Source organism: Amphiura filiformis, chromosome 1 (genome assembly GCF_039555335.1).
Source record: "Amphiura filiformis chromosome 1, Afil_fr2py, whole genome shotgun sequence".
In the NCBI taxonomy this organism is placed as follows: Eukaryota; Metazoa; Echinodermata; class Ophiuroidea; order Amphilepidida; family Amphiuridae; genus Amphiura; species Amphiura filiformis.
Window position 1 is genome coordinate 2,518,790 of NC_092628.1, and position 27,002 is coordinate 2,545,791.

Consider the following 27,002-nt stretch of genomic DNA (forward strand, 5'->3'; position numbering starts at 1 on the left):
TTATTAGTTGTCTTTTAATTTATCAAATGATTAATTGATAATTTTGATCAAACCAATAGGCCTGTTGTGTGCTAAATGTGCACTGATATGGGGTATTTAAACAAGTTTAGATCAGAAAGCGTGCAGAGGGGCGCTAATTAGGTTGCATACAGGACACAGACTAACACATACATCCCTAAATAGAATGGTATAGAATATCTATTATATACCCACCTGACAAGCCAATCACCGATATCCGGTTCATTCACCCATTTAATCCCTGTCTGATTCCATGCTCTGAGCCCACGACATAAACTACATACTGCTACCACTGTTACAATGATCTTGACCTTTCTGTTGATTGGCTCTACACTGACCACAGCCATGAGGGCAAAGGTCATGAATAAGGTCAAGGTTAGGAAGTACCATGTTTGGTGTTCTTCCTCCACAAAGCTACTGGCCAGAAGAGATAAAGTATGGATGATGGTGCCTAATACAAGAAGCTTATCCAAGTTTGTCCACCCTTCCATCTGAAAGAAATATATCAAATACAGTGCTCAAATGAGTTAGGCCCCTGTTCCATTATAAGCAAATCGTGCCCTTTTCTCTTATCTTTAAATAATGGTTAATATATGTGTTACGAGTTTATAGAAATTATCCTTAAAATTATTTTCAAACTCATAGTGAGACTAATTCATAATGCACATAAATTAGCATCCAATTTTATCATTGTTTTGGATCCAATATTTTCACACACCTGGATTCATCCAAACATAATTGATTTATACTGGAAATGTGAATGAAAAATCCCTCCAAAAAACCTTAAGAATGTGAAAAAAAAAAAAAGAATGCTGAGACAAACTCCCTATTTTTTGTCTTTAAGGGATCTGGAATGAGCGTTTTGAGTGTTTCGACAGTATTTTTTTGTGGGATATGAGAGCACATCAGACATATCGAATTGCATTCTGAATAAGAAAAATGTCTTTCTGATATCAAATAATTTTCATTTTTTGAAATTCACGAAATAATACAAATTTTATGACAAATTATTAAAATTTGATATTTTTCACATTTTTGATATATAACAGTCCTCGAAGTAAATTTGATAAATCTAATGATATATTCTTAAAGTGTATGCAGCTGGGAAGAAAAGCCGACGATCAATTGAAAATTTTGACCTTTCATATTGAAGATATGGATTTTTTCCCCAAAAGACCTAATTTTTTTTTGGTGTTTTGGGAAAAAAATCCATATCTTCAATACTGAAAGGTCAAAATTTTCAATTGATCGTCGGCATTTCATCCCACCTACATACACTTCAAGTATAAATCATCAGATTTATAAAGTTTACTTCGAGTACTGTTAAATATCAAAAATATCAATTTTTAATGATTTGCCATAAAATGTGTATTACATTGCGAATTTCAAAAAATCAAAGTTATTTGATATCAGAAGGACATTCTTCGTATTCAGAATGCAATTCGATATGTCTGATGTGCTCTAATGTCCCACAATAAATACTGTCCAAACGTTCATACCCCAGCCCTTAAGGTAAGATGATATTTCTATTTACCAGCTCTTTTTGTACTTGTATCTGGATTCAATGACTCATAGCCAGTCTGTAAGATGTCTTACACTTCCCACAATGCATTTCTTCCATTTCAATTTTCTGTACTAATTTGCTATCTAATGCAACATGGGTCATTAGTGAGCAAAAGGTACCTCAATGAACAGCACATCCAGATCTTGCAAAATATGTTTATTTCATGACTATCAATCCATGTTTAGCCAGTCTATTCTCAAGTTGAAAACAATGGAACCTGTACAAAGTTACAAAAGCTTCATTTGATATATATCGAGGTGATGTATCGTGTTGCAAAGGATTCTGGGAAGGGTAAGATATCTCCTCTGACCAATTGTGTATTCCACCTGCAATTTGTAAAGATAATACATGTACATAACTTACCACAAATAAGACATTCTTCAACCGTGAGTCTAGTATACATGAGGACAATAGAGCACCAAAGGAACCACACAGAAATACAAACACCTGCAAAAAAAGTAGGATGTAATTAAAAAAAATCATCTGAAGTGTTGGTTTGTGTGTTTGCAGCTGTTTGCATATCCCAGCAAACAAGGACTGACATGCAGAACAATAAACTGTTGACTTCCAGAAACCGTAAACATCCATGGTTTCTATTCCCCTACAAGCGTATTGAAAATAACGTAACTTAATTTACATACGATGTCAACCATGTCTTGTTTGCCAATGTAGGGTCAGGTACTCAATTGGATTGTAATATGTCAAGTGGGTCCAATGTTTGGAGCTTAGCCTCGGGCATGGAATGTCCTCAGACTCATGAAAATATTCCAGTGCGACTTTGGTTGTGCGCCATGAGCGCGACTGATTATTGGCGACTGTACCATGCCATTCTTAGTCAGTGGGAGTGGTCTATTACATAGACACATAATCTGATTGGACAATCGCATGATTTTGGGCGTTGTCTATCAGGCCGTAGACGACCCCACGTCATCATGAGTGTTGATAACGCATAACACGCTCATAGAGGTTCGCGTATGTATCGCATTGTATGCGTAGACAGTGCGGAATACTCGCACACGCTAGCAGTACGCGCAACAAGAGATGTGAAGTTGTAAACAAGTTTCTTTCATTTTAGAAAAGGGGGAGTTTTTTTTGCTTTAAAAATAGTTTACAGTTATTAAAATAATATTTAACTGACTAAGAATGAGAATAAACGATAGAGATTTTTATTGTGCCTATCCTCTACCCATGATAGACGACAGGCAGGTCCAATATTACTACGATAAAAATTTGGACCTGCCTGTCGTCTATCACACGGTAGAGGATAGTCAAAATAAAAATTCCTATCGTTTATTCTCTAATTGTACCGCATCGTTGTGACAAGATCACGCTATGAAGATGTAAAATACATGTGTTCAATAACAAACTAGGTCAAAAGGTCAATTTGGACACAACTGCAAAGTTTGGTTGCAAAGTCAGATACTTATTTAACACATAAGTCTCTAAGTCGCCAACAAAAAACGTTGATGAATGAGGGCACCAGTCTAGCCTCACCCCTAAAAGACTTATGGTTTAATGCTAAGTTTTCCATGGCCAGTACCCGAGTTCTGTGAATCAGTTTACCTAAGGCACTCCAAGGGTTATATTAGCGGTATGGCTTATAGTTATCTCATATTCGACCCTATACAGAAATCACACAATTAGTACAATACCTGTGATATGACCATAGCTCTCCATGAGCCTATACACAGTAACTCACTACTCTCTCCATACGCTGTAGTACACACCATCACCTGTATCACCATGGTAAAAACACAGCAGCCAACCACAAGAGACATAAGATGACAGTCTGGACCAATCAGAAGGCTTGATGGTAAAGATCCTCGGATGGTGTGAGTGTGAGAGGCCCAAGTTGGGGTGCCAATTAGCAACATCAACAGCACCTGCAACAGCAAGTACACACATACTTCAATATTTGGACAAATTAATTTGATATGGAATCGGGCCATTCCAGTTGAAATCCATGCACCCCTGTGGAAGACATGACCGTAACCTGCTATGCAGGGTGTGTAGATTTTATATGGAGTCCTCATCCAGGTAACCCCATTTGAAATTCATACTTCCTGTGTGGAGGATTAAGGTTGTGTCTTCCATAGGGGTGTATGAATTTCAACTGGAATAGCCCATCTTAACTTTCACAAGGCCAAACTTTATAAGGATCAAGCTATGTTTGGTCTGCCAAACTAAAATGGCCCTGTATTTTACTGACATTTAAAGGTAGCACACAATTTGAAGATCAAGATATATTGAAATATTTAGTGATGATTTAAAGGCTTTCAGAGGATGTTAGCTATAGAGGGAGTAGTAGGGTATAGAGCTGAGGACTTGCATTTCAAGAACGCATATTTAGGTCCTCATTGTACATGAGATCCTTGTTGTTGGTGTGTTGGCCAGTTGGAGTCCTCTGAAGAAATGGAAGGCAAAATCACTTGACACTAAAGTTTACAGGGCACACAGCAAACTATTTAGGAGGTAAGCTATTTTCCCTCTATGAAAGACACACAAAAAAGGTGGAATCTCAATTCTCCCTTTTTAACTCAATGAAGTCATAGCCTACCTGCCATATAATAATGATTCCACAGCCCATAGCATGGACATCATATCTTGTCAGGGATGATGCAATTCTTTCCTTCATTCCTGCCATTGCTTTCAGATATAAATCAATAGCTTTACCTGCCACTTGGTCTGTGTTGATGGTACTGGTTGTATCACTTGTATGATGGAGCCAGGAATGATGGAGACGCACTGCATGCTGGTAATGATGCAGACCTTGTTCTGAAAGTGGTAGAGCCAAATGTAGGAGGAGAAGAGAGGTAAAATTACAAAAAGAAAGCAAAAGAAGAAACAATCAATCCATCTGAACCCCTAATTTCAGCGCTGTACATTGATCGTAACCCTAAAACCCAACTTTTTACTGCATAATTCTGCCACTGAGTTTTACCAAATATACATTAACATCACTCAATCCTAATCCTTTAGTTTGACCTAACTGGCACAAAATGTCAAATTTTAATATTTGCCCAAATTTTGGAAATACAGACAAAAAACATGCATTTTTTAGGGTGTTTGTGTATTCTTTAACTATATATAGCTTACGCACTTGTATAAAAACTAACTATGCATTTGATTTTTGCAAAGGTGCATCATAGTCTCTTTTATAATCAATTATCAAAATAAAGACAAAAGAGTGAAATTAAGCTTGATATTTTAGCCTATACATTATGAATACCTGAGTGGAAGAAGGGCCCAACTCCATTTTACAAAAATGAGTTTATCATATTTTAAAAGACCTGTACCGTTGCCATTGCAACATATATCATTTCACATGTATGTTATAATGTATGTTCATGTACCAGTACTGAAGGTCCCCTCAAGATGAAATCAGTCTGTAAAACTTTTCCAAATATTGTGTCTTTTGATAATATCTCAAAAAAAAGTTTTGATGGAGTTGGGCTCTTCTTCCACTCAAGTATTCATATCATTTTGAATGCTTAGACCCAGCCTGTGATCTTACGACTTGGTTCATGTCTGTGATTTAAGTGACAGATAGTCAAGAAACATGCAAATAAGGATTTTAGGCTCCTTTTTCCAAAAAGTTGATTGAATATGGAATTTCAACTTTTATTCTCAATGAAGTTGAACTAAAGGAAATAGGATTGAGCTATGTTTCATCTGGCATATCAAGATCACATTGTTTTAATTTTAAAAAAATAGTTCCGTATTATTCTGAAAATGGGAGTAGTACCTGTGATCCGACATAAACCAAAGGTGGAACACCATGCTGTCCACAAAATGACTCCCCTGTGACCTGGCATTTATCATTTACATCTTAATTTTGGCACCACACCATGTTTTTGTCCTTCTACCCCTAAATTACACAAGTATGTTAATGCCCTACCCATAATAGGCCATGAGCTATCTCAGCCTCCTGCTTCTATGAGTGGAGGTTTTCAATTCCTGGCCAATGGTGAATGACAAACATTTTGGCTTTTCCAGTTGAAATCCATACACCCCCCCTATGGAAGACATGACCTTATCTTCCACACAAGGAGTGTACATTTCAAATGGGGTTACCTGAATAGGTGACTCCATTTGAAATATACCCCCTGTGTGGATGATTAAGGTCATATCTGCCATAGGGGCTGTATGGATTTCGACTGGAATAGCCCATTAACTCACCTGTACCAGGAGCCTCTACATTTTCCTGAAGAACCATCGCAAGTTGATGGCAGTTAAGCTGCAGCGCCCTCATTTGTTCCCTCAAAGAAAAGCTATGCTTGAGTACGCTGGTGATACCACGCCCTAGACTGTTTTGTGGTATTGGTAGACCAAGGAGCAGAGAGAGAGTTGGCACAAGGTCAATCTGCTCTATGGGTTCAGCTTGAGGCTCTGAACCTGCAACAATGAAATAAAATAAAATAACAGTTACACAATAAATAATAAGTACGGTTGTGACAATGAATGAGAGTGTTAGTGACAGAATTACCCTGCCATTATAAAAAGAGTTCAGAACTAACTTTGGCTCTGTGGCTAATTAGTATATACAAGCATACTATATATAGGCAGAAAAGTCCATCAATATGCTATCCTGGCAAGTCCTCTGACCACAATGTTTTTAATTTTATTTTATAGATTTCAAACCCAAAGGCCTGGTCAGCCATTTAAGATTTTGGCTTTGGGCAATTCCAGACATGATCTTAATCTTCCAAACAGGGAGAGCACATTTCAAATGGGGTTACCTGAATGAGTAGGTTAACTCCATTTGAAATTTGCACCCCCTGTGTGGGAGATTAAAGTCATGTCTTTCATAGAGGGTGTATGGATTTCAACTGGAATGGTCCATTCCAAGCACTGGCTAAAAGTCTGTCTAAATTTGAAATTTACCAGTATGTAGGAACTTGCATTTGTATACATGTACCTTGCTTGGTTTTGAATGCTGAGCTGAGGAATACCAAAGGAGTTTCAATTTCTTGATGTGATGCCCCACCATGACTACCAGTCTCACTCATACCATGGTCACCACAAAGTACAAATAATGTGGGTTGGTTTCGGTCTTGATCCTGTAAGAGAGAGATATGCAAAATAATGATTAGTCCTACCTGGTGTAGGTATACAAGAGATGTTTTAAGTTATTGATGATCCTGAGTAGTCAGAGATACTCAGGCAGCAGGCTTGTATATCACAGCATTTTATGCAAGCTGAAAGATGTTACCGAGCAAGCCTGAGAGGATCTGCATTCATAAAGTTAGGGTACAGAGAAAATCATCAAGAAATGCATATGCCAACTTCCTACCTATCCTTATAAGTACTTGCCTGGTCTATAAAAACATATTTTGACCAAGTTTCAAAATTTTGTATCGCCATGAACTCTCGTAGTCTGAAATCATGTATTATGAAGTGAAACCAGAAATAACATAGAGTCTGAATTTTACAGAGCAAACAGTGAATAAATGGTGCATACCTATTGGCAAATCAGCAGACCAAACGAGACCTATGTACAAAGTTGGTTTGCTGTGTACCCTGTCTTTTACAATATGCTATCATTTAAAACTGTAGGTCCAGCTGGCACAGATACAGCTTTATAAGTTTCGAGCTGGTGCAACAGAACATTCTGACCCTATGCTATGCATATGCCATTAACTGTTAACATTAACAGCAAACCTCGCCAATTTTTCAAAACACTGTTCATTTATGATCAAACTTTCTTGATTGTGCAAGTGAAGCTTTCTCTGTTGCAGGCCAATTACTTTGGAACTCACTTCCGCAGCATGTAAGATATGCCGGCTCAAGTGCAGTTTTCAAAAAACTTTTGAAAACTCATTTGTTTTAATCTGAATTTGTATTTTTGCTTTGTATTATATTTCATGTGGTAATGTTTGTTGTATATTGTATGGCGCCTTGATCAAACTGGATATTGCGCCTTATAAGAAATTGTTGTATGTATAATTTCCTGGATTCTCAATAAGTATATTAAGACAAGCTAACAAAGAAAATGAAAACAGAGCCCATACCTTGACTAGTAATCTCTGATGAATTCTCTTGATTATGGTGTCCATCTCTCTCAGTTTGGGTGGTACCAGTGAACTTTTTGGTCCTCCGATATGCCCTATGTGATCCAAACCAAGGTAATGTAGAAGGAGCATGTCCCATTTGGGGTTCTCAAGTGCCACATTGATGTGACGTGTCACATTGTTGTCAACCTGTTTGTGAAAATTTATCGGTAAAAAAACATCAATTAATCAATTACATTAAACTAATCAATCAGTCAATTAGGCAAATTTGTAGTAAAACAATTAATTTTGGACATAGGATTTAGGTTGCTGAGGGAAAAATGAACAACCTGAATTACTGTGTCAGCTTAAACCATACATTCAAATACCAAGGTCTTAGGCATTGGTTTGCATGATACCAAGAATGACAATGCAGGCTCACACCTTGCACATCATCACCGTCAGGTCAATAATTACATTTGTACAGACGGGATCACATGGAAATGTAAAATGCACCATCAAGTGCTGGATTACAATTAAACTGAATTAATTAAAAAAATCACATTATTTTTGGTCGATTTAAAAACGTTTTGGTGGAATTGCAGTTAAATCAATGTGTTGAAAGAACATTCATAATCGTATCTTAGTTAATTGAACTTCCAGTGAGTTAATTGAAAACAAAAAACTGAAAACATATTGAATTTTCTGCTGTTAGCAACATCAAAGAGGGTACTATTGCTCATATGAGTATGCGCAGATCGTAAGAATGTGTCATTTCAGCTAATGAATGGAAACGCTGTGGTAATCGGTGGTATCTCATATATCATACAGGTATTGTGCTTAGCCTGTGTCGCTTGGCCTATCTCGAACAAAATCACCATGCGTAACTGTTTAAGAACTAATGAATTCAACCAACTATCACAGCAATTTTTGACACGAAGATATAGGGTTGATGACGCTGTGCCTTGCCAACCATCAAATATACACATGTCTCACTTTTTCTGGTCTTTCTGTCATGATATGAGATCAAAGTTTGTGAACATTTTGAGCTAAAATAATGAGGTAAAATGAAAGAAACCCACTTAACCGCTAAACTGTGGAGCTCTATGGGGGTATTGGCAAACAAACCCGGGGGTCACTGTTTTAATCAAAAACTCTTAAATTTTACAATTAAAGCACTTCAGGCTTAGTCTTTTACAGGGTATATACATGTAAGTACACCATTGGGTATTATAATTATGCAAAAAATGGAAATTAAACAAAATTGAGAGCATCCTTGTGAGCAAATCACAGCTTATTGCTTTTTAGCTGGGGCCAAACTTGTCACCTGTCTCTATTCAAGATGAGAGTTTAATTTCCTGGTTACCATTCAGGTAACCCCATTCAACTGGAATAGTCCAATGTATGACATTATTATGTTTTGATGGATCCAAGTTGTGATAATATTGGATCCAAAACATAATAATGATAAAATTGATGCTTTACGCTAATATTTATTGGTCTCGCTATGAGTTGTAAAATATTGGACTCGACTACGTCTCGTCCAATATTTTAAAACTCACAGCTCGACCAATAAATATGGGCTCAACCGATCCAATTTTATATCAATATTTACCTCAGTATAATCAGTGACAAAAAATGATGTGGTCCCATCTGCCTCAGCAAACTGTCTTGGAAACAACCTCATCCACGTATCATCACCATAGAATAGTATGGTCTTACCATGCATGTGCATCTGGGATATGAGGTTATCATCTAATAACTCATTGGAATTCAAGTTGAGAACGACATCAATGAAACCAGGAATGGTGCCTGTGGTGAGACCCTGTAAGACAATCGTTCTAGTTGGTTAATTCCATGATATAATCATCTCAGTAACCAATCAAAATAGGGCTACCAACTTTAAAACTGCAGTGCTGGAACATCTCAGACAAGATAAGCAAGAAACCCATGCGCACACCAATTCCTACAGCATTGTGTAGTATATACTACAGATAAGGTACTAGACTGCGCTGCATTCCTTTTTTTTTTGGTAAACAATTCATACGTTTCCATGCATGAAACCATTTAAAATCTATGACAAAACACATCACATCTCCAGTGACTGCCCTGCCCAGAGAAAAAAGGACTGCGGTAGTTGGATATGACCTGTGTGACCCACCATATCTTAACACATAGACTCAACCTCTTTCATCTCCAATCTGAGATGAATGTTAATGAAGTAAAAATCAATGTGGGTGGTAAATCTTAACCAATAACAGATAGGCAAGCATACATGTTTATGCATTAGCCCAACCCACTGTATTCACTGAACCCAACCCACGTGGGGGTAGCTCTATCTGGGTCAGGTAATTCAGATTTCCTTTACAAATTAAGCGTGCATTGTTAGCCGTCCAGCGTATTATTTGCACAAGGTCCATTGTACACGCTTGACGTCGCGCACGTATAAGCGATGGTTAAGCTGTCAAAGGAAATCTGACTAAACCACAGGATATGTGCATAAACAACCAATACTGCATTTTTAATGAGGTAACATCATAGCCACTATAGAGTGCATAGTTCATTGTAATTTCCAACTACAGTGGACCAGTTTTCTCATGGATAGCTGAGTTGTTGAATCAGAACAGGAATGATGAGTTTTCCATGGTCAGGTCAGAGAGATTAGGGAATGATAAATTAAACTGGTCTACTACAGTAGACTAATAAGGTACCTATTTGTATGCTTGAATCCTCAATTATGACATATTTACTAACCTTAATTCTAGGCATTGTCACAGTTGGTGGATGTGCCTTGGCCATAAAACTTAGCGTCTCCTTATTCGCTATAAGATTCCTCAAATATGGCATATCTTTCCTGTAGGCATCGCCCAAGACAAAGTCTGCTCTGAGTGCATCAATTAGCATAATAACTAGTCTCCCATAGACTGGTTTGATTGGCATCTTCCCTGATCCCATGGGAGGCTTGTCAGCAGATTGTGGAATGGGTTGAAGAATCTCGGCAGTTCCATTCTCATAAAGAGGCTCTGATTATGGTATAATGATAAAATGATAATTAATCATAACTCATACATGTACACTCTTATATCAAAGCAGCCATCAGAAAAGCGGTTAGAAAAGTTTGTGGAGTGCATGGATTGTTTAAAATGTGCACTCCGTGTACTACGCGCAGTGCTTTCGCACACGTTCACGTGCTGTAGGCTTGATTCATTTTTACGGGCAGGTTGATGCATTTACATTTCGTTCTATTTTCCAAGATTTTAATTTTGTTATAAATACCAGCAAAAATAATGTGTTTTTTCTTTTTGTGTATGAAATGGGTTTCATGAACATGTATTGCTTGCTGCTTGAGAAATAGTGGTTGTGTGTGAAATTACTGATTGGCTCCAAACAAAGGATTTGAACTGGTGTCCTTCACCGTAATCATGGCGCAGTGCAGTTCATTCAATCAAATGTTGTCAACTTGATCGTAGTGCATTTGTTATGTGTGTGAGACGAACTGTCGCGGTAGATTGCAATCATGCTTTTGTTGAATGCATTTGAGTAGTCCGCCATATTTATGGTATGATACATCATAATATGCACAACCTCTATTAGACAAAATAATGCACTTACGCTGACGTTGATTGCGTCTAATGCACCTCCTCCTTTGGGGATTGTGTATTAGACGCATCAACATTAGGGCACATGCATTATTTTGTCTAATTTCTTTCCCAACTCCTGGAGGCATGTCATGCCAGACATGTCATATACATGTACATGTAAAGCCATGATTTCTCTGTGATATGGAAAAACGGAAAAATTCACGGAATTCGGGGTTTGCTCACGGAAATTTGAAAATGCCACAAAGTAGTGAAAATCTGTGTAAAATATCTAACTTTTGAGTTGATTTGCAAAAACAAAACAAAGAAAAGAGATAATTTAGCAGTAATCCATTAAACAATCCATTCTAGCATTTCTTCTAGGCCTACGATGCAAGATTCTGTCCGATACAGCTATCGGAAGTACACACAAGACAATTGATGATGCTTAATTTTAATGGGGATGTTGAGGGGAGACTACAGTAAAAAGGTACATGAACAGATAATTAATATAAGACAAATTACACTTTTAAAAACATGCTTGTATGGGAATGTATGCACTTTTCAGTGCTTTATAATGCTCTGTGATCACCAGGGGGTGCCCAGAATGTATATACAATGGTCGGACATGTGAAAGATTAAACAGTTGCAGCCTATTGCATATGCTTGTTATACATGTACTCGACAAATTATCCTGGACATTATTTCATGATTTAATTTACACCCTAAATACATATAATCAAAGACCGAATAAAACAGACTAGATTGTGTCTGAGGTCAGGGCAAAGGCACGGCGTGACTGGTTGCTGACCTGCGCAGTACGACATTTACACTTAGTTGACAGAACGTTATATACCCAAACTAGTCTTTTTAATTTTGGTCTTTAAGGGGGTATTACACCCCTGCACAATTTTGAGCCTATTTTTGCATTTTCCTCAAAAATTATAGCGCATTGGTGACAAGTAAGATATGTATATTATAGGGCCAAGGACTGCAACTACTGCACTGGAAATTTTATTTCAGCACAGACAACAGTTGTGGAGTTACAGTCAAAAGTGAGGGAAAACCAATATTTGATCAATAAATCAATAACTACTTGCCTTGAGTTCCTGAATTTTCAGTGCAGCAATAGGCACAAAATTGGCCAGGGGTGTAGTACCCCCTTAATTATAGGCCTACCTGTTGGAATGTTGTAGAATGTAGCTCTTCCTGGAATGGCAGATTTTATAGGAAAGAAGCCTTTGAGGAAAAGAAATAACCCAAAGAATTGCCCACCGATACAGATGAGGAGAAAGAGCAGTCTTGGTATCTCAACCATCCTGAATCAGATGAATCCTTCACTCCAAGTATGGACAGATTGGAACAGGAATGTGGATGACTCAAGTGATGCCTTTATCTTCTTTACCTGTAAAAAAATGAGCCTGAAATCAATTCATTAAAGCCATTTCATTAGCTCTGTCACGGTGACATGGGCACCTCAACCAATTACAGCTTTGGAATATCATGACATAATGTTCACTATTCGTCGTCCGTATTCCATAGTGGCGTATAGTGGGGCGCCGCGAATAAACAACTTTTCGAGAAAATCGGGTTTGAAGAAATGCCAATTTAAAATCGAGTTGTGTAAATCGGACATTCATTATATTTTGTAAATGATGTGAAATTTCTGTAGTAAACTAAATAGATTTTATTGTTATATATTTTTCAAAAGAAATAAATACATACTATTGCTGGCAAACTGACAATAAAACTATACGTCACTATGGAAAAGCGAACAAAACGCAATACCCTAACCTTACGTTAACCGTGACGCCACCTCGGTCGCCGTGTAATCCCTATGGCGTTACTTTTAAATCGTTAAGTATTCCATAGTGGCGTATAGGTCCGATCTGCGACGCCACTATGACATACGATGTTTTTAATTTTTGCCGATATTTCATAATTATAAAATGTGTATAAAAAGTGGCGTATGGTCGATACGCCACTATGGAATACAAAAAATGTCACTTTGTAACTATACGCCACATTTAATTAATTATTTACTAATTAATTAGCTAATTATGACTGATGAGACTTAGAAAAAATGAAAGAGAACATCATTAAAAACATATGTGCCAATTTTCAAAAAAATTACCAAAAATCATTATACGCCACTATGGAATACAGCCGACGTATTGTGCAGATCACGTGGGGGTACAGCAGTAATGCCACACACACAATCTTTGTAGAGCATTTGTTTTGATGAATATTGGGTAAGCTTAATTGGAGGTTGGTGATCAATGGGCATGTTAAGATATTTCCCACGCTGTCAGGTTGTTGACTGTCGATACATGTCGATTGTCGCAAGTATTTTCTTCCGACATGGCGATACACAAAATCTCTATCGATAACAGGCCTATACTGTCACCTTTACACTACCCCTGTTTGAATTCCCTGTTCAATTTCCTTTCAGAAAATGTGTACTTTTCATATGGTGGGATGAATACTTATGTTGACTTTAAGCTCGGGAAGCAAAAAAGGGTGAGAGTCGCAAAATAGGGGCGAGTAAGATGCATGGCCTTATACGTATATATAGCTGTCAAAATTTGAAAGAGTTCCAACTTCCAATCAGGGTTGTCACCAGATTGAATTTAGTGCAGGTAAATTTACCCGACACGTAAAACCCAATAATAATGGTTCAGTTTTAGAAACATGCATATCTACACTTTATTTATGACTCTGAGGTATTGGATATTTACCAAATTGACTGGTAAGTTAATTGTGCACGAAAACTAGTGAAAACCTGGGAGCCAAAATAGCTCCGTATAAGCGGTGTACATGTGTGTATGAGTGTAGCGAATGCTCACAGCTGAATTCCCGGTGACAATTTCAAGAGCCAGGGGAGCCGCTGTGCACGAGTGTGTTGAATTTAATTTTGTCGCTCGCTAAATGTTATAAAGCACTGAGAATTTCATATATTCTTACTACAACTCATAGCATTCTAAAAATTTCCCAGAAAAATCAGACAAAAATGTTCAATGAAACAATGCTACGCAATGTTATTATTTTATTCATACATATGCACGATACTATTGTGATTTGTGCAATATCAATGAGACGGCTAAGTTAGTGAAAATTGACATTTCGTTTTTATGGATTCTGAACGATTTAAATGATGCCCCGATCTGTAATTTGGGGAAGATATTTATTACAGGATAGGGCACAATTAAGGAAATTTTGAGGGGATTCGGTGCATGACACGATAGCCGACGATCCGACCTTAAGGGTAAAAGTACAATTTCTCTATTTTAGTATGGTACCGTACCGTACCAGTTTGTCCCTGAGCGCTGGTTACTACCAACCGGCACCAACCAGTATAATAGTGACAACCCTGGTTCTAATTGTATTCAATGATATAGTTGTCCTGGGAGTAATAAAATGTAATTAAATTGGGGGCTACATAGATTGATTATTTTAAATGTTAGAATCTCATAAAATAAAATGGTTTTGCTAGCAATTCGGTCTGAAGCAGGGGCTATTTTAACGTGTCTCACTATCACGTTCCTGCCGAGATAAAATGTTCGTGCAGTGACAATTAACAATCCGTGTAGATATATGCTTTAATAGTAGACAATGGTAGAGCCTTTCTTACGGTCACATTCAGGTAAAAATGTTAATTTTTTAATATTTGAAACGCACTCTACTTCATCAACACTTTTATCTCATTGCACGAACATGACAGTGAGACACGTTAAAATAGCCCCTGGTCTGAAGACTTTAAGGTTAAATGCAATTGATTTTCAAGGCTTGATTCCAGAGGGGCGTAAGTTAATAATGGAAACAGCCATGCAGAAAAGAATGAACTCACGCGCATACAATAGTCATGATAGTGTATCAATCTGAACTAGGGCCGCCACGGACAAACCGCTGCTCGTGAGTCATCCTATATGTTGCAGGGATAGGGAGGGGGCGACCATGTTAGGACCTTATGGGCTAATGGGGGGGGGGTGATTGTGGGCAGCCGTTTTCGACAATTTTCCTTTGGATTTTCTAAATTTTCAATTTTAAAATTATCCTGAATGATATCTGTCGTGAAATAAATCAATGCTTCCCATGCTATAATAGGCCTAGTAGGCCTATTTATACCCTGATTATGCAATATATAGGCCTACAACAATAACTACAACAACAATAACAAAACCAACAACCAATATTTTGTTAATCGAATTTGTAAAAATATATTCATAGGCCGCAGCGCCTATTAGACTAGAATAGCCTAAAAATTCCTGAATTATATCATGAAAAAAAAGCGGGCAAAAAACAATCAATCGCTGCAGTCAGAAAGAAAGCAACGAACAAGAAAAAGGAAAAAAGTGAGAGAAAAATAAAATAAAATAAGCGGAATGGACCACGTAGGGACTCGAACACGTACCAAATTTTCCAGCTCAAAAGTATAGTATTATATAGTCGAGCGTATAAGACCGGTAGCGCTAACCGATTGAGCAACTGAAGGACATATGAAATCGATTGATCTCAAACTGACTATTATGGAATAGTGCGTAAACAGGCTCTTATGATAAACACGCTCATTACCGCTGTAAATGTCGGAGGTATCGATGACGAAAAACCTCGTTTTTTGCAAAAGTAGCTTAAATTTGGAGTGAAATTCAAATGGTAAAGTAAGCGACAGACATTGGAGAAATAATGTAGGCAGTTAGAAATCAAAATTAACGTTCCACAATCCAGATATCGATAATGTTACATAACAGTGTTTTGTGGTACAAGATTCTCGAAATTTGTTCCCAAAAACGGGCTAATAAAATTTAATCGGTACTGTAATTGGTTCTTCCCCATGGCAACATTATTTCTTTGGTCGATTTGTAGTACAATGCAAAAAAGGAGAAAACAATCACTCGGCGTGGTTTTATACGGAGCGAAAATTTGAAAAAACTGCATGGAGCAGCGTTTTTGATCTTGTGAACATGGTGCGTAAAATGATTTAAACGAAGGATTTTAAAACGGATTCTAAAAATTTGTATAAACACACAAAAATAATGTAAAGATACATCCATGCACCAACATTTGACTCACTGCGATATTTCATTGCTGAGAAAACGCGGTTTTAGAGAACAACTTTATACGTCTTTTATACGTTTTTTATACGTTTCTTTGTATAACCTTAAGGACGAGTAAAACAAAATACATGTTTCTCGTCCGCGTCCTCCTACTTTTTTGACGATTTTTCAAGACTCAGTACACCGGTCGATCTTACCGTTTCCGATGTTGATTAAGATACTTCTTGCATCGATCCCGAGATGCGGAAAAAACCAATAGTCATTTTGTCCCACATAAATGAATAAATAACAAAAACCCCGATCCCCGAGTGGACTCACCCATTCGGTGACGTCACACGATAATCATCCCTTATCCTCCTTGGTTTCTAGATGAGATAGGCGTGTGGATTTTTCTTTACCAACGCTAAGTATCATTACGAACCAAAGGGCCGAGATATACAGTTTGTTTGTTACACCTGAGGTAAAAACCAACCAGTATAGTACGCTAGGGAGATAGTTTTGACGACATTTTCGACTAGAAAAGTGACAAAACGATCCAAAACTTAGCTTGTATGAGTGTTTCCGTTCAGTATCGGACACACGTTTTCAAAATGGCCGCCCTTAGGGGCGCCATTTTATTTTTGTTCTCACGTAAAACAACTATAGCAGACTAGTAAGTTACAATAGATGTTTGTACAGTACTGTGTATACATGTATGGTGAGTGATTATCGCTATGTTTATGGTGTGCTCTATCGTTATATCTTTCAGTGCAGCGTCTGATGACGAGTTACTGCTAAGAGTTCGGTGGGTTTCGAAGGACCAGCCTGACAAATCTATACCAAAAGGTTTTCAGTTTTTCATCCCTTTGTTTATATATTTTTATATCATACCACTACATCAGCGACAGCCACTGTGCGTGTGGGTCTGTTTATTGGGCTTGAGCTTGTGTTCGGGGTAGTGCTGTACGCTCCCGATTACTACAATGTCCAGGCCTTGTCAATCATGCCCTTCCTTGTGGCAGAGTGGGACCCGCATCCACTCTGCTACACCCACAGGGATTGCTCTAAATCAAATAAGTGTGCTTCCTTTTGCATAGGCTTATCGGACATACACTACGAGGATTAAGAAAGTAGCGCTCGTTAAGGTCTCCGACACAGACAGAAGACGAAGACTAAGAAACAGAAGCCTACAGGGAAGATTGATATGGTAGGTACTAGCGCGGCGGCAAGGGCCACGCTAAAGGTAACCTCTGGGGCTCGGTCCCGGCAAGCAGGCGGACCCTCCGGGGACTGCTAGCGAGCCCGAAGGCCTAACAGCCAGCGAAAAGCACTGACTTAACGTCTAAGCTAGTAGCAGGCAGCAGGGCGGTACTTGCCCTAACAGGCGAGTACCAGTCTACCAGTGAGATCTCTAGCGAGTTTCTTGCAGGTGGACACCCGTCTATTGCTGGCGAACGAGCGGGTCTAGCACCCGCGAAGTAGCCGGCGACGGACAGTATGCCAAGGGTACCCCGGGCTTGCCTGGGTTGAATCCTAGCATACAGCGTGCAAACGGACCTCCGGGCTTGCCTCGGCCGGTCTGTAGCACGCAGCGTACCAGTGGAACCCCGGCTTGCCTGGGTTGATCCACGGCACGCAGCACGCCTTTCGTTCCCGCAAGGGTCGAATGAAAACGCGATGCATGGGTTTAGCAGAGACGATACCGGGCTAACGCTTCGGGTGTAGTCTTAGCAGAACCAACTGGGGTTGTCACACGGCAGCGTTCCATGGCGGGACCGCCGAGTGATGCCCTGGGCCTTGGAATGGCTGCCGGCTGTCCTCCGGGACTGGCTAAGCGGCTAATCGGGTTGGGCTCGCAGTCTCTCACGGGACAGCGACCCAAGTGCAAACGGTGGCAGCTACCGAGACGAGCTACGGCTCGACTTCAGTGGTAGCCTCTATGCACGCGCCCATAGCTGCCGTGAGTGGTCCGCCACACACAGCGACCTTGGGCGAGGCTCAAGAGGTTAGGGTAGGTAGTTTGAACAGCCTGGCTGATCAACAACCCACTTATGTCCTCGAGAGCCAGCAGAGCGTGGGTGATCCATTACAGTCAATGGGTCAATTACCCTCTTATGATCGATCACTATCTATTCAGCGGAGCATGGCTCCATTGATTGATACTGCCTATTCAGGTAGCGAGGTGACTGATCGAGGGTATGCACGCTCAGCTACCCGTGATACTAGGCAAGCTCCTTTTAGCCAAGGGACAGCCAGTATAGCGGGGTACCCATACACACGGCTTGATCCTCTAGCGGGAACGCTGTGAGGCATGGGTACAGTGGTGCGCAGCCGGGAGCCCTACCGGGCACCTACGCTACAACCACGCAGGTACCGCAGTACTGCCCCTGGTTACCACAGTCTCTGTGGCAACAGGGGAGGCGGTACTGGTACTGCCGTTCCATGGGGTTTCCCTGGTGGCGGATCCTTTCAGGGTCAGCTACCGACAGGGTATGCCCGTGGTATCCGCCGCAGGGTGGTTTCTTCCACGGTCTAGCACCGTGGCAAGTGCCGCCTAGCGCTGGACAAGCAGTACCACCAGTTGTTACCCCGCCGGGGCGGCGAGGTGCGCACCCTGATACAGCTCAGGGTAGGCCGCACGCTGCTATGGCTAGGGCGACAGCAGCGAGAGCGTGCGGATCCCGGGGTGCTATAGCTAGCATCTCGGGGTCTAGCGGGAGTACTCCTTCTTCTGCTGGTGTTCAGTTGGCTAGCCACACGGTGGCGACACCTCCCTGTCCACCTTCAGATGCCCGTCGTCAGATCTCTTCCTCATCAGAGAGTGAGTCAGAGTCTGAAGGCGAGGGAAAGGAGTCGGAAGATGAAACCAGTAGCGACTCACAGTCTGATGAGGCTGTGCAGCTAGCTTCAGGTATCCTTCCCCGCTTCCCGTGAGGAACTCGCTAGCAATGGTCTGCCCACGGACACCGCTGAGGTGATGAGCCGTGTGGCCCAAGGTTTGGGCCTGGCTTTCTCTCAGGAGGAGTCCGTTCAGGAGGACCAGGGCATCTTTTCAGTAGGATGCCCAGCTAGCGCGGCCCACACAAGGGTCGCCCGCACTTGCATTCCCCGGGCGGACCTCAAGGGTAGGTTTCAGTGGGGCTGTCAGGCTCGCTGGAGCTTCGACGCGCGTGCTTGCACGCTTCCACTGCGTGTTTCGCAGGAGGACTACTGAAACCTACCTCAGGGTCCCTGACATGGATCCAGGCGTTGCCAAGCGCCTGCCGCTGGCGCCAAGGCGCGGGTCGTTCTCCCCCAGTGGGAGGAGGAGCTAAAGCTCATCGATAAGCGAGCACGCCGCTTATCAGAGTCTCTAGCGTCGCTACCACGCTTGCCGAGCACCTCGGTAGGAAGGTAGCGAACGACCACGGGGCAACGTCGGAACTCTTCCGCGAGGTTAATCTGTTAGCGGTGCTAACAGCTAACCTCAACGAGAGTTCTATGGGCCTAGCCCATAGGATGTCATCTCGCCGCCGGGAGAATGCCTGTCTGTCCCTCCAGTCAACTTACGGCTCCGACTTTGCTGAAGCAATGAAGAAGTCAGACTTCGGTGGGACAGGGCTACTCTTTGGACAGGCCTTTTAGCTACGGTGGAGGACCGGGCAAAGAAGGCCACCAATGAGAGCACTCTGAAGAAGTCAGAGGCTGCCCTGACCAAGGGAAGGGCAGTAAAGCGAAGAAGAAGCACAAGAAGAAGAAGTCTTCTAAGCGTTCTTCAGCGCCAGCTCCGGCTTCAGCAGGACGCGCACCACAGACTACACCCGGGCCCGAGGCTACTCCAGCACCTCCCAAAAAATCTGGGAAGCGCAAGAGTAGTGCTGGATCGTATGGCAAGCCCCCTAAGAAGAGCCGTTCTTCTAAGGGTGGCAAACCAGATCGGTCCTGAGGGCACGGCGGTCGACAGTCCATGCCGGCAGGCCTTGGACTTCCACAGGGGATTCCCCTGTGGGCGGCCGCTGTGCATTACGCCCAGAGATGGCATGCCATCTCACCGGCGCCTGGGTATTGTCAGTGGTCAGTGGGGGTTACAGGCTGGAATTTACCAGCCACCCCTCGTCGCGCCTGCACGATTCAGAGGTCCACGGTAGTGCCGCCAGACGGCCCCCAGCGTCGGGCACTACTGTCAGAGGTCACTCAGCTTCTCACGAAGCAAGCGATTGTCCTCTACCCCCTTTCACCAAGGGGTTTTGGAGCACTTTTTTTCTGGCTCCAAAGAAGACCGGCGACTGGAGGCCCATTCTGAACCTCAAGCCGTTGAACGAGTTCATCAGGCCCAAGAGGTTCAGAATGGAGACTCTCGCTTCGGTGCTAGCCTGCCCCATCAAGGGTATGTGGGCAGCATCGCTAGATCTCTCGGACGCATATCTGCATGTTCCGATCGCACCTCAAGATCAGAGGTTTCTACGCTTCAAGGTACAGGGTCAAACTTACCAGTTTCGATGCCTGCCATTCGCTTGTCCACCTCCCCAGAGTGTTTACACTCCTGGTCAGGGCGGTGGCAGCGTACCTGAAGCGCAGGGGAGTCAACATGTGTTGCTACCTGGACGATTGGCACATTTACGGACGCACCCCACTGGAGACACAGTGTCTCGTGGAGTTAGTAGTCCGTGCGGTCGGGACCTGGGATTTCTGATCAACGTCAAGAAATCCAATTTGGTCCCGACGCATGACACCACTATTCTTAGGGGCCCAGATCAACCTCAAGGAGGGGCCGCGGCGCCCTCACCCGAGAGGGTGACGAACAGGGCGAGGGGTGCCCGACTCTTGGCCGAGTCAGAGGGGCACCGCTGTGGCATGGATGAAGGTTTTGGGCCTTATGGCCAGTATGGTAGACCTCGCACGTGCTGCCGCTTTCACATGAGGCCTATACAACTACACCTTCTAGCCTTTTACAGGCCCAGTCGTCACCCAATATCCCTCGCGGTTCCGATGTCGGAGATCGCGCGAGAGGAACTCTGGTGGTGGACCCATCAGCCCAATTTGACTCAAGGTGTCAGGTTTCCTGCACCAGCGGTGCGTCCACGTAGTGACGACCGGCGCGTCAAAAGCTGGGCTGGGGGGCCACATCCACGGGACTCAGTCTCGGGCCTATGGTCGGCCACGGAGACGGAGTTCCATATCAACCTTCTCGAACTTTGGGCAGTGGAGAGAACTCTCCAGCACTTCGAGAAGGTGATCGTGGGATCTCATATCGTTGGCCACGCGGACAACACAACCGTGGTAGCCTACCTCAACAGGCAAGGGGGCACCGGGTGAGCATGGGTGTGCCTGCACGCACTACGCCTGATAGGGTGGTGCAAGGCCAGGCAGATTACGTTGAGAGCGATGCACATAGCGGAGTCACCAACATCCTCGCGGACGATCTGTCACGAGGAAAGGTGTCGGGACCTACAGAATGGTCCCTTGCTCCGCAGGTCGCCCAGACGATCTTCGAGGTGATGTACCACCCCTCGATAGATTTGTTCGCATCTCATCGAAATCATCAGCTGCCGGTGTACTGCTCGAGGGTCGCAGACCCACAGGCATTCGCCGTGGCCGCTCTGGCCGGAGTGTAGATCTCGGTGGCCGCCTTCGCTTTCACACAGATCTCACTGCTCGCAAGGGTGGTGACCAAGATCGGGAGGGAGGATTGCAACGCCATTCTGATAGCACCGTTCTGGCGAAACACCTGTGGTTTCGACCGATGGTGGATCTACTAGCGGCACAGCCGCGAGTACTCCCCGAGTTACCAGATCTACTCCGGATGCCCGGAGGAGAGGTACCAAGTCTACCACTAGAGCACCTGCAGTTAGCTGCATGGCCCTTATCAGGAACGTCGGCGGAGGGAGGCTTTTCATCAGAAGCTGCTTCTCTCATCGCCAGGGGTAGACGAGAGTCTACCCTCCGTCAGACGTATAGTCAGCGTTTGGCTCCCTACTACGCATGGTGCGATGAGAGAATACATCTCCCACTAGAGCCCCTGTGCCTCTAGTGGCAGATTTTCTGACAGAAAAGTTCAGGTCAGGGCTTCAAGCAGGCAACGATAGCCAACTACAAGTCAGCCATTCTCTCGATTCATCGGGGATTTGAAGACGGGTCGACTATCAATTCAGATGGGTCCCTAAGTCTTCTTCTCGACGGTATGTTCAACGAGCGCCTCGCCGAAAGGAAGGTGGTCCCTCCATGGGACCTCAACACAGTCTTGGAGTATATTAAGGGTCCCCTTTTGAGCCCCTGTCAAAGCGACCCTTAAATACGCCACTCTTAAGCGGCCTTTCTTCTGGCGTTGGCTTGGGACGGCGCTGCTCAGAGTTGCACGCAGTCTCAAGTCAGCCTCCGTGTTACTAACAACGGAGCGACGCTGTTTCTTCGCCTCGGATTTCCTTGCAAAAATGAGCGAAGTACATTCCGACACTCGCCCCGCTTCCTACCCAGTAGTGGGCAGGTTTCGTCAATAGCCGAAGACAGGTTGTGGTGCCCGGTGAGGGCGCTACAGCACTACCTTGGCCGAACACAAACCTTAAGAGGGGCTCATGACCGCTTATTTATCACCCACGCAGAACCGCACGGTCCAGCCGCTAAACAGACTCTGGCACGGTGGCTGGTCCAGGTGTTGGTGGACTCGGGCGGCAAAAGACGCTTCGCCCCAAGGCCCACTCAACCAGATCTATCTCATCTTCGGGGGCCTACCATAGGCGGGTCCCCATTGAAGAGATTTGTCAGGCTGTGTCCTGGAAGAACCCGTCGTCCTTTTCCACGGTTTACTACAAAAACGTAAACCAACGACCAGGCGATAAGTTCACCAGGGCTGTTCTGGGGAGATAACATGGTGGTTGGGTATCAGGTGTTTTGCGGACAATCAGAATTCCAACATGGTAAGAACCAGTGTTTCTATTCTTAACCACTGCACTTTCAGTTCAGGGGTTTTTGTCTGTTCACGTAGTCTTTCTGTTTCCGGCCGTGAGGGGGGAAATAGTTTGACCTCGCGATTACCATGCTACCCACTCTCCGATCCTTATCAGATGCTGGCCAATCTTGTACCTCCATCCGTCGGTTACTTGCTAGATCGATCTTTCAGATGTTGATGCAAGAAGTATCTTAATCAACATCGAAGCGGTAAGATCGACGGTGTACTGAGTCTAGTCCCAAACAAAAATGTTTGGTAGACTCATAACCGGTGCGATCTTACCTTTCCGATGTTGATTATCTCGACCCGCCGCCCTACAAGTTTGGCGAGTAGGGGCTGCCCAAGTCGGATAAGGGATGATTATCGTGTGTGACGTCACCGAATGGGTGAGTCCACTCGGGGATCGGGGTTTTTGTTATTTATTCATTTATGTGGGACAAAATGACTATTGGTTTTTTCCGCATCTCGGGATCGATGCAAGAAGTATCTTAATCAACATCGGAAAGGTAAGATCGCACCGGTTATGAGTCTACCAAACATTTTTGTTTGGGACTAATTTCTTTTTATTTTGTAAACTTTCAGTTAGCCTATAACTTGTTGAAAAAGATGTTTCAGAAGTTGAAACTTATTTTACGGCTTTGTAAATGCATAATACATCATTTAAAGCCATAATGTACGATCTTATAATATGAAATTGGTTAATTTTTTTTCAAACCTGATTTTTTTACATATTTGTAATGTTTACACATGGGACAACTTGCACCTAAATGGAATCGGCCAAATTTGTTCTCTTTGTAGGTCAACAGAGCAAAGTTCGACATATTATCATAATTTTAAAATTATGATAATATGTCCTCCCATCTGCATGTTAAATGGCCAAAATAACCAGTGGGGTTTCTTTCACTTTACCTTGTTATTTCAACTTCAAATGGACAGCAACCCTTCCCGGCAGTTATTACTAATATTATTTCAACATTTTGAATAAAGAATAACAAAATTAAAATTAAAATTTGACGGAAATCGTACCTTAAGGTTTTAAGAAGAGTTTTGTGATCACTAGAGGGTCTACCTCTCAAAACAATAAAATAAAAAGGGCCTCCTCCTTTTTCACAGATATCAATCTCTATGTCGAATACCCAAAATATGGTGCCAAATACAGGTATTTAGCGTCGTTTTTCCAATAAAAAATAGAAAATAAAAGCCCTCATCCTCCTAATTTTTAAAACCCGGACGAGAAACATATTTTAATTTTTTCTTGGCCTAAATACAATTTGAATGGAATTTACGAGAAAAGATACCTTGATTTTTGGATTTCATATAGGGCGCTTGCACAAAAGGTTGAAAGGTTGATAAAAAAAATGACCTGCATTGAGAGTCAGCCAAGTGCGGTGGAGGACAAACAAACTATTAATGTATTATCATCCTCTGTGAATCTTTGGCGCGTTATTCAAACCCATGCTTTGTATGGAATATTAGCACTCTGTAGGTGATATTTCATTTTCATGTGCTCCAATATCATTGTTGTGCCTCCAGGGCTAGTGACCCATGGCGTACATGAAACCTCCCTATACTAGCTTAAAAAGTAAAAAAAAACCAACAACATTTAAACGGAAATTTAGCGACTCCCCCTCAACACACTCAGTCACAGACTTTAAGCATCATATTTCGAGGCGCGGAAAGACACCAAATTGGTGTCGTATGACCTTTGACATTCTTTTGTGGTGAGTGACATGGTCTTTCAATTCACGCCGAGTCTCCTTGACAGGCTTGACTATATGCTTCAGTGGTCATGAAAGAATTCAAAAGATAACCTCTGCCCCAATAATCCCAAGCTATTGTACGTCTGAAACTGCACCTCAGAAGATGCATAGTAAGAACTCAGTCCTCAAATGATAGTCATGTGACGACCAAAACTCAAAAGATAAGTGACTGACTATCATTGAGGACTGAGTTCCGCAGTCTACAACACACTGTCAAATCTGAATTTCTTTTTCCACTTGAACATAAAAATCAATTTTAAAACATAAGTCAGCAATTCTTGCATGTTTTACGTGATTCTAGATACAAATTCGGAACCTACCTACATGTACTGGACTTGCTAACTGCTTTACAAATTACATACAACATGATCATATACTTTAAAATTTAAGCTTACCTGACTGATGATGATGATAAACGTCTCCTTCACAAATTAAATTTATATGGTATTAGAAACAAAACCTTCACATGGATTTCAAATTTCCTCACGCGCCGTACCCAGAGGGTCGTTGTCGGGGTGAGCACTTTCGACTTGGACAGAGGTGACTTCTGGCGTTCCCCAGGGTACGGTGCTGGGACCCCTGCTTTTTTTAACCTTCATTAATGATTTGCCCAACAATATCAGTTCAGACATAAGACTGTTAGCGGACAATTGTGTAATGTATCGCAATATTTCTAACCAATTTGACCAGGATCAACTCCAAGATTTACCTTGACACCCTGGCCCAGTGGCAGGATGACTGGCAAATGCATTTCAACACCAAAAAGTGCTTTGTCATGCGGATTACACATGTTCGTAATCCCAAGGTCTATAATTACACCCTAGACAAATCCCCACTGGAATCCACGGCGTGTCACGCTTATCTTGGAGTTGATATCACAAACAACTTAACCTGGAACAAGCACATTAACCGTATTACATCTTCAGCAAACAGATCACTTGGCTTTATAAAAAGAAACCTCTACTCTTGTAATAAATCCATCAAGGAAAATGCATATTTCACCTTAGTTCGCCCACTCTTGGGAGTACTCATCTACAGTTTGGGACCCCTATACACAGGATCTCACCAATAAATTAGAAAAAGTTCAACGCCAGGGGTCATGAGGTTTGTCGTCAATGACTACTCCAGATACAGCAGCGTTACTGACATACTCACCAACCTTCAATGGAACTCACAAATAGAAGGACAATAAGCAGATTAACTGTTCTCCAGAAATCACGACAGAACCTCCTCGCCCTGCCGGTAAATGACCTCCTACTGCCGGTCCGACGTCAGTCACGGCACCAACATTCCAACTGCTACCAAGTAATAGCTTCAAACAAGAACTGTCATAAATGGGTCATTCTTCGGTAAGGTGCACTTTTGAAGGTTTGGAAAATAGACATTTCAAAATTATTTTTCTGTTAATTTTTTTACAGATTAAGAAAGAGACATGTCTCCAGTGTAGTAAAAAAGTGTTTGGCTCAATAGCAGCTTGATGTAATTTTTTAGCTTTTTCTGCAGCTAATGTCATCTCCATCACCGTCGTCATCTCCGTCACAATTGCAACGAAGTTCAACTGATACCAAAAATGTGTCGCACATTGAACATTTGTTTTTTACCTACAGAGGAAGGGAGTATAACCAAGATTATGCAATACCGTATATCATTACATTTCCAAACGTCATATCCGTCACAAAATTGTGACGGATATGACGTGATGGTATATTACTTAAATTAACAAACTTACGACCCTAGTGGTACAACTATAACATGCACATGGTCAATAAAGGAGGTGAATAGAAATAAACGTACAACTGTTGTAATTTTGAAAAAAGTAAAATAAATAATGCGAACATTTTAGATTTGAGAAGCGTTTGGAGATGATGATTAATAAAGGTACCCACCCGTATGAGTGAAGAAATGGTTATAGTTTTGATGAATTTATTGCGCCAACATGAGGAAAAAATGTCTAAATGAATTTACTGCATATTGACTTGTGCTCTCTAGGTCAAATAAATGACCTTACAAAATTAGTAGTTTTCTCCAGGCGCTTTAAAATTTTCGTGATGGTAGATGACGCAGACATAGGGGACAGGAAATTTTAGACATATAGGGTGAAATTATTTTTACTCCTGGCTATGAAAGATGTGTT

General features: G+C 42.0%; 1 protein-coding gene across 2 annotated transcripts in view; it reads right to left on the reverse strand.

Annotated features, from left to right (window-relative positions):
• LOC140169529 (GPI ethanolamine phosphate transferase 2-like) overlaps positions 1-25,523 on the reverse strand; it is a 35,791-nt gene extending 10,268 nt beyond the window's left edge. Inside the window, exons 1-11 of one of the 2 annotated variants that reach the window (XM_072192801.1) lie at positions 25,264-25,523; positions 12,330-12,555; positions 10,327-10,595; positions 9,188-9,397; positions 7,594-7,782; positions 6,501-6,642; positions 5,762-5,977; positions 4,140-4,357; positions 3,235-3,465; positions 1,946-2,029; positions 214-509 (exon numbers count right to left, since the gene is read on the reverse strand). In XM_072192801.1, the coding sequence (XP_072048902.1) occupies positions 214-509; positions 1,946-2,029; positions 3,235-3,465; positions 4,140-4,357; positions 5,762-5,977; positions 6,501-6,642; positions 7,594-7,782; positions 9,188-9,397; positions 10,327-10,595; positions 12,330-12,468 (1,994 nt within the window). In that variant the 5' untranslated portion in view covers positions 12,469-12,555; positions 25,264-25,523. Of the gene's footprint in view, positions 1-213; positions 510-1,945; positions 2,030-3,234; positions 3,466-4,139; positions 4,358-5,761; positions 5,978-6,500; positions 6,643-7,593; positions 7,783-9,187; positions 9,398-10,326; positions 10,596-12,329; positions 12,637-25,263 lie in introns of those variants that run through there. The other variant, XM_072192792.1, reaches the window with a different exon arrangement.
• Positions 25,524-27,002: the final 1,479 nt, after the last annotated feature.